This window comes from Ziziphus jujuba, chromosome 12 (assembly GCF_031755915.1).
Source record: "Ziziphus jujuba cultivar Dongzao chromosome 12, ASM3175591v1".
In the NCBI taxonomy this organism is placed as follows: Eukaryota; Viridiplantae; Streptophyta; class Magnoliopsida; order Rosales; family Rhamnaceae; genus Ziziphus; species Ziziphus jujuba.
In genome coordinates, this window is record NC_083390.1 from 12594430 (window position 1) to 12602883 (window position 8454).

General features: G+C 33.5%; 2 protein-coding genes across 3 annotated transcripts; both read right to left on the reverse strand.

Annotated features, from left to right (window-relative positions):
- Window positions 1–2130: 2130 nt before the first annotated feature.
- LOC107434337 (pentatricopeptide repeat-containing protein At2g02980, chloroplastic) lies at window positions 2131–4266 on the reverse strand. The gene has a single exon (XM_016045795.4). It carries the CDS (start codon window positions 4122–4124, stop codon window positions 2337–2339), a length of 1788 nt encoding a protein of 595 aa, XP_015901281.3. The 5' UTR covers window positions 4125–4266; the 3' UTR covers window positions 2131–2336.
- A 1144-nt stretch (window positions 4267–5410) lies between these two features.
- Window positions 5411–7742, reverse strand: LOC107434336 (amino acid transporter AVT1I). 2 transcript variants are annotated; one of them, XM_025067442.3, is made up of 3 exons: window positions 7581–7742; window positions 6609–7216; window positions 5411–6072 (listed from the first exon to the last, which is right to left on the reverse strand). In XM_025067442.3, the coding sequence occupies exons 1-3, from the start codon at window positions 7672–7674 to the stop codon at window positions 5560–5562; spliced, it is 1215 nt and encodes a 404-aa protein (XP_024923210.3). In that variant the 5' UTR covers window positions 7675–7742; the 3' UTR covers window positions 5411–5559. The 2 variants fall into 2 exon arrangements, with proteins under 2 accessions (XP_024923210.3, XP_024923211.3); XM_025067443.3 differs by having other exon boundaries at window positions 7469–7607.
- Window positions 7743–8454: the final 712 nt, after the last annotated feature.

Below are 8454 nucleotides of genomic sequence, written 5' to 3' on the forward strand. Positions count from 1 at the left end.
CCTGCTCTTAATGGTTCTATCTCGTAATCAACCTCAACAAGCTCCCAAAGGTCATAAGCTTAAAGATAGGCTTTCTTTTCGATTGCCCAAATAGGATAGTTTTGGCCATCAAAGATAGGAGATGAAGGTGTTGAAAAGTGCGAGGATGCCATTAAAGCCGATTTATGTTTTGTGAGTTTTCAATCGGTTTTTGAACAAGGATTTATAAAAACAAGTCTTTGATACCAATTTGAAAGGATTAGGGAAAGGTTAATCTAAAGAGATCAAGGTTTTTCAAAGCTTGGAATTGATTTGGAATCTAGATGTATTCAGCTTATTTGAATAAGTTGCTGGAAAAATTTTCCACTTTTGGCTGGTTTGTGTTTCTCTTGGTTTTAAAATGGAAACTAAGGTATTTTCTCCAAAATTCAATACAATTTATTCATTGAGATGTAATACATACTTATAATATACAAAATAGGTGTGAAAGCACACCATGGCCAGTTTTAGCAACAATACAAAACAAGTCCTTCATGGTGAAGCAAATCACATGTGCACGGTAACTTTCACCATCCTTATTAAGTTGTTGACAAGTGTTGGTGCCTCATTAGGTGCTTCATGTTGAAGTAGTCCTCATGCATGATGACACATGTCCTTCCATGCATTGGATGAGAGAAAGGCCGAATGATGAAGCTCTATGTCACCAAGTAGCTTCTATGATATGATCCTTGTCACCAATGTGCTTTTCGTGTTATCGAGGTGCTTAGTTTTCTTAAACCTTGATTTGGTTGATACACTTTAAATAACACATTTTGGTGTCTTTGTGCACCAACTCATCTAGCCTAGATTACACAAAATTGCTAGAACAAAATACAAGCAAAAATACAAAGCAACTTAGGTTATGACTTCTTGGCCAAGGCATTTTAGCTTGGTCTTGGGTTTGCCTTGCTTGATCTCAGGTTTGCATAGTTCATTGCTAACAATTGCCATGATTCTCTAATCAAGTAGTGATGGAAATTTCAATATAGAAAAGCAAAATCCTATACTCAAAAGCTACATATAAAATTTGACCTCTACTCTTAGATACCCATTCAAAATTTCTTCAGATTTCTTAAAAATTCCAAGGAAGAGAGCTTAGAACTGAATTTTAAGGTCACCCAAATGCTTCTTTTCTGCACTTTTGATGTAGTTCTTCAAGTCTTGAAAATAAGATTTCCTTCTTAATTGGCAATCTAAAATGCAAGGGATTGATCCCTCTCGGTCTATGTTGTTTGTCCATCACAATACTCTTCGTTCCAAGCTTTAAACATCTCTCATATGCTTCCACAATTAAAAATAATCTAGAAATATAGACAAATGGAGTCTCTTAGTAATTTGTTCCAGTCCTCCTCCTAGAACTTGATTCGTCAAATTCTATTTTCAAATTTTCCTACAAAAATTACTTAAATATGCAAAACCACACTTCGATGACAAGCAATAACTTCACAAAAACTTTATTAGCTTCAGATAATTCCTAGCAATAACTTCCAACAACAATTTTCTACTCAATTTCACAGAATAAAATGAACATCTATATTGAACTTTAAAATATAAGCATAAAATACCTCCATAACAACTCACGATGTCAAAATCAACCAATAGTATCAAAATTAATACTTCAAAACACTTCAAAATGCTTTCACAAACAAAACCTAGCAACTAAAACAATTATTATTATTATACATATATAACCAAGTTATATTTATGTAACTGTTATTAATTATACATTTGTGGCCTTTATGATATATTTATGACCAAATTACATACATGTATTCATATTATAAATAATGTGATTAATCTTTTTGTGTATTGATCACATTTCATATTGATCACTCTTTCACTTATTTAATATACAACAAATCAAAATCAATTAGTTATTACCTTTTAAAATCACTTTCTTTGTTTTTTTATTTTTTATTTTTATTTTTTACTAATATGTACTTTTATCATTTTGTGTCAATCTTAAATTACAAATTACTTTTGAAGTCACTTTTTGTATTTAAGTTTAATTTATATTTTCTATGCTTTAATATGTTAATCACATATTATTGCAATGAATCATTATAACTACTGTGCGTTTTTAAAGTTGTAACATGCTGAAACGGTAGTAAGTGAAACCTGTTCAAAGTCCAAACCCATTTGCTTTTTAATGGTCGAGATTCATGTGTATCCATACATATGCGCATAGTAGTAGCCCTCAAAAAAATATCAATTTTTGACAGCATTCACACATTGCATGGCAGCATTTTCTTATACGAAATGAGGTGAAGGGATGTACACTTGTGCAATATAAATCATACGTTGTTCGTAAACGTTGATTACCAATAATCCCCACAAGAGCACTTTCCCTCTTTAAAATGATGGAATCGTTGAACATCTCTAAGAATTATCTGTCTGCCAGAGATCAATGATATAAATTTAGTAGCAGAATGGCAGTCTCCACATACCCGAAGATTCTTCACTACCCGGATTGTTCTTCCAGCGGGAGTTTTCAGGAGCCCAAAAGCAATGGCCAATTTCTCACTATGATATCTAAGAGTAAGTTCTTTGTCATCATCTTCCATATCAGCATGAGAAACTACAGAAATGTCAGGTACATACCCAGCAAGTTTTAACTTCTCAGCCAACTTATCCAATGCCTGATGCAACGCTGGTGAAACAGAAGATGCCCCATCCCCTGAAAAGAACTCATGAACTACATTGTTCACTTCTATGGAGCTACATCCAGGAATCTTTACCACTCCTTTATCTTTCATCAATTTCCTTAAGAAATCCACATCTTTCCATCTCCCAGCTCTAGCACATAAGTTTGATAAGATCACATAGTCCCCACCATGAGAGTCATCTAATTCCAATATCCGTTCCATCACCTGTTTTCCCAGTTCTACATTTCCATGGCTGTTACAAGCCGATAACAAGATTCGCCAGAGTATTGGTGTTGCCTTAACTGGCAACTCATCTATGAACTTGTAGGCATCCCTTAAGCGTCCAGACCGGCCTAGCAAATCCACCATACATCCATAATGCTTGATCCCAGGAACAATTTTATATCTGTCAATCATGCCAGAGAAATATCTAAAACCTTCCTCCACAAATCCAGCATGACTGCAAGCATATAACAGACCCAGAAATGTAATCTCATCAGGTTTAACTCTTGCCCTCTTCATTTCTTCAAACAAAGAAATGGCCCTTGAACCATGCCCATGAGTAGCATATCCCACAATCATAGCCGACCAGGCCTGGGTATCTCTCACAGGCATATTCTCAAACACACAAACTGCATCGTCCAGACTTCCACACTTGGAATACATATCCACAAGCGCTGTGTTCACCTTCACATATTTATCAAACCCATTCTTCTTAACATATTCATGTATCCATCTACCCAAGTCTAATGCTCCTAGCAAAGCACACGACGAAAGAGCGCTAAGCATAGTAACATCAGTGGGCTTAACATCACTCGTCTGCAATTCTCGAAATAAAGCCAATGCCTCATTTGGTTGGCTGCTTCGAGCGTACCCAGTAATGATGGCATTATACATGACAATACAAGGTTCCTGAATCTTATCAAAAATTCGACGCGCCGAATGGACATTATTGCATTCACTATATAAGTTGATGAGGGTTGGACATACATAAACATTCAGGCTAAGGCCGTGTTTGATGGCAAGGCAATGCAATTGTTTACCTTCTTCCATGGCTTTGGCACTAGCGCAAGCCTTGAGGAGGGATGGAAATGTGTAGTCATCCGGGAGAAGTCCAGAACATAGAATTTGAGCGAAGAGCGAAATCGCTCTAAGTGGGGTATCAGAGCGCGCGTAGCCTCGGGCCAAAGTGTTGAAGACGATAATGTCGGGTTGAGGAATTTGGTCGAACAGTTGGTGGGCATAGTCCATGGAGGCGGAGTTAAAATTGAGTATGCAGAAGTTGATGAGCTTTGTGAGGACAGAGATGTCATATTGGAGATGAGTTTTGACGGTGAAGGCTTGGATTTGCTTGAGCTCCGAGAGAGATCTGCACTTGGGTATGAGAGAGAGGGGAGTGTTTGTATTGGTTTTGGTTTTGGGGTGAGAAAAGGGGCTTATTTGAAGAGGTGGGGCTGCCATGCAAAGTGCTTACAGAAAAGTTTCAGACGGAGTCTCGAGAGGATGAAAGAGGGCGGATGAGGTGGGCATTTATTTATTTATTTATTATTTTTTGTCTTTTTCTAACCTTCTCAAATACCAGAAATTTTAATTTTGCCGAAAAAGCCAAAAAGGAAAATTATTTTGGCTGCCATGTTAGCGACGATGAATAATGTCTAAAACTAAAGAAAAGTTTATAATTTGAATTTTTTTATCAATTTTCTGATGAATAATATTTTTTTTTTCAAAAGTAGTATGTTAATTTCTTTTTTAATTTAAATATTATTTTGAAAGAATTGCTTGTATTTGCAGACAGCAGATAATATATTTTACCAAGGGCACAACATATTATTCTTTTTTCTTCCTTAATTTCTTTAAAAAATGTGCTGGCATATCATTGTTCTTTGTTATGATTCCAATATGATGAGCCTTAACGAGGGTTTTATTTGAGAATTTATGCGAAGAGATGATTGAATAAATCTATTCTCCGTTTGAGAATTTAAGCATTCATAAGTATTTTTTCTTCTAATAAGTTATTTGAACTCCAATTCCTATTTTTGATTAGGTTAAAATTTTCAAATTACTACCAACTTAATCAGCATTTTATTATAAATTAAAGAATATTATATGATCATATATTATAATTAATATTTGAATTCAAATCTAAAATTTCAAATATAATACGGTAATTTTTATGATTTGTCATGTAATTGATATAAGAATTATTGATTATTAAAATCAATGATTTCTAACTAGAAAATTATGGCTGCTATAAAATAGTTTAAACCATAAAATTTACAAAAATAAGGAAAGTTAAATAATATAAAATAATTTTAAGTAATTATTAATATATTCTTTAAGAAAAGCAATTAATAATATTTTAATTAGGTTCCAACAACCTGCCTAATTTATTTATTTAATTGAAAGCTGATTAGCAAATTACATAACCGTGATGTCTTGACGTGTATGAAAGGCTGCATATGGTGTGCGTGGATCTTATTGCACGAGATGGGGTTTTAATGTAGTTGTTCCCCATCCTTTATCTACTTCTTTTTCTAGCTACAGATCAAGCTGCTTGGATATTTCAAGCATAAAAACTAATTTTCCACAGATCAATGTGTTTTCCATTATTGGCTAAGAAAAGCTTATATTCTTCGAAAATCTTATTATAAAATTATATATACATTACAAGCTTAACGTGCGCACACTCGTCCCAATAGGGACACCACAGCAGTCTCCCCCCCCCCCCCCCCCCCCCTCTCTCTCTCTCTCTCTCTGTCTCTCTCTCTCTAATAAACTTTAATAAACGAATGACAACATAGCAGTGAGCAATTCTTATCAACACTTTCTGAAGGCTTCAAGTCTTGATCCGAATCATATCTATAAAAGAGCTTAAAATGTACCATAATCCTGAATTTTAGAGATGGGTTATAAGTTGTTTCAACGAAGTATAAGTACCTACTACACCGACAAAAGACCCAGCGACCAAAATCCCCAGAATTATTATCAACTGAAACCCAAAATTCCTAGCAGCTTTGTTAATCTTAAGGTAGCACAGGCAAGGTAACAACAATGACACTGTCACACTCAAAAACGCACCTATAAAGGCCATTATATACCCGAAAAATGGAACCACTAAAGCCACAAATACTGTGCTTATCACAAGTAATGTTCTAATGAGGATACTAATTAATTGGCTGTTGCGAAAAACGAAGTTATCTTCAATAGCAGAGGCAATAGGAGTAATTATAACTGCATATTTTGTGAGAGGATTTATTAATGTGGTACAAACTGCTATTTTTGTACTAATTTTCCTTAAAGGAAGGTTCAATGTCACTTGAGATTTCAAATATTCTCCGTACATCAAGTAGCCTATTATGGCCATTGATGCATAGTTGATAGTGGTTGTAATAAAGCAAACAAGTAATACCTGCAATAAGGAAATAAAGAAAGCTGATAAGTCCAAATAATATTATCAATATAACCACTATTACTTTTTTTTTTTTTTTTTTTTGGTGAAACACTATTACTTTTTCTTTTGCTCAAGCGAAATAAGTTGTTATCATATTGCAATCATATTTCTATACTCTATGGGTTTATGTTATCACAAAGGTATTAACCATTTCTTTAATAATTAAAAAAACAGAGAGATTCCATTTCCTTTTTATTATTTCTCATTCATGTTCTATAATATTAGTAATATAATCTAACCCCACATTCTAAAGTAGATACTTCTTTTCATTTATTTTATTTTATTTATTTATTAATATTTATAAATGAAATGACAATATATGAATGATAAGTACAAAGGAAGAAAACAAAAAAAATTAGATAGAAGATGCTTTTAAAAAAAAAAAAAAACAAACAAATAATAAGCAGCCAAAAAAAAAAAAAAAAACAAAAAACAAAAAACAAAAAGACGAAAAAACAATGAAAAACACTCCCAGCACAAGTTTTTTTTTTTACCTTTGGAAATTGGCTTCTATCTTTCATGGAATTGCATAATGTGGGAAAAACTGCGTGACCACAGTAACAGAAGACAAACAAGCTTATAGCTGTGGGAAGTCCTCCAAAATTTACAAGCATACCTCCTTCATGAAATCCGACATCATCAATTACACCAACCCATAAAACACAACCCACCACAATGACCGAAGCCAGAACCCCTCCAGCCGACACATATGCCAGCAACCCCAAGCTCCTTAGCCATGTAGTTGGCAATATTATAAGGGCAGTGAGTAGAACAAAACATTGTTTACCTTTAAGTTGTAGGCCTAAGATTTTAAAACTAGTGTTTGGAAATAACTTGTCCATATTATCGCCTTCAAGTATCAGAAACTCAACCGCTACTAAAAACAGCTCCACGTACATGAACGCAGATATCAGGGTTCTTCCTTTGTGCCCAAAAGCTGCATGTCCTATGTCCGGATAAGTTTTTATAAGGGGGCTCGTGTCCATACATCGTTGAAGAAGTAACCCTGTGTACAAACACAGCATAGCCACCATGAAAAGAAGTATTAAGCTCAGCCACCCTCCTTTTGAAAGTGCATATGGAATTGACAGTATTCCCACACCTGAAAAAATGATTATGTACGAAATCTATAAATTATTCTCCGAACAGAAAAATAAAATTTTAAAAGCATATAGCATTGTAAGCTTATAAAATGCTTTTTGAATGATAAAATATGAAAGAGGGTTAGGAATAAAAAAAAGAAAAAAGAAAAAAGAAAAGCTACCTTTAATCAGAAAATGACTATAAAGATTGATCGATACATATGCAGTAAATTATTAGCATATATCATAAAGTTGGCGTAATTGGTACATACAAGAAAATACTTGACAGCTTCAAATTTGTTTTATTGCCAAGGATTTCCTTGTTAGAAGGCTAGTGCCTAAGAAGTGAATACCGGTGCATATTTTGCCCACAAGGAGCCAGACCTGATAATGTATTGATCCCATTGAAACAAGTTCTGACTATGGTAGTGCCTTTGCTTGGTTGCTGTGGCTGTGATATTTGATTTTGGATCTCCATTTTCTTTGCTTTGAGACTTTTCTTTTGTTGCCCTCTAATCTTATATAAGGGCACTATATATTGGATTTTCTAAGTGGGTGTCAAAGGATCTCCATAAGTATTCCATTTTATTAAAGAGAAAAAAGTCTCCCTCCAGAAAAGGAGATAGTGGGTGTATGAGTAGACAAGCCATTCAAAGTTCAACAATAAAAAGCAATTAGAGGCATGTCATCTGCAATCGGTGAAAATTACTAGTCAAACTTTATAAAGGAATTCCACTCACATGTCACCAACAATTATTAAATTTTATATTAATTTTATCAAAAAAATAAAACTTTTCCAAATAACATTTGCTTATTCAATTGAGTTTCATTTATTTTAATTCAAACGGGCCATTTTGCATCAAGATTTGATAAATATTATAAATTATTTTTGGTATTTATTACTGGAATAAGATATAAAACCATCTTACCGGCTTTGTGGATGGCTGAATTTTGTTTGCTACCCTAGAAATGTAAATATTTATTCAAAAAAGATATCTCTAATGGTTTTGTCTAAATATTATATCAATTTGATTTAATAAAAAAAATAAATTGATACTATCAAAGAAATTATCTATCTTAGATGGTCTAACAGATATAATCTTTGTTAAGAATATATACATTATTAATTAGTTAAAATTTAAACATTACCATTAGATATAAATTTTATATAGAATTAAATGTCCACCAAATAGACATTCAGACCTTAAAAGTTTTTTTTTATCTCTATACCCATTACAATCCATAAAGCCACTAGAAA

What these genes read in the sequence shown, in the direction of transcription:
- LOC107434337 (XM_016045795.4), bottom strand. Translation starts at nt 4,124, where the DNA reads ATGGCAGCCCCACCTCTTCAAATAAGCCCCTTTTCTCACCCCAAAACC.
- LOC107434336 (XM_025067442.3), bottom strand. Translation starts at nt 7,674, where the DNA reads ATGGAGATCCAAAATCAAATATCACAGCCACAGCAACCAAGCAAAGGC. An exon ending in TGGGATCAATACATTATCAG is followed by an intron (nt 7,217 to 7,580) that starts GTCTGGCTCCTT and finishes TCATTTTTTCAG; the next exon opens with GTGTGGGAATACTGTCAATT. An exon ending in ATAGAAGCCAATTTCCAAAG is followed by an intron (nt 6,073 to 6,608) that starts GTAAAAAAAAAA and finishes TCCTTATTGCAG; the next exon opens with GTATTACTTGTTTGCTTTAT.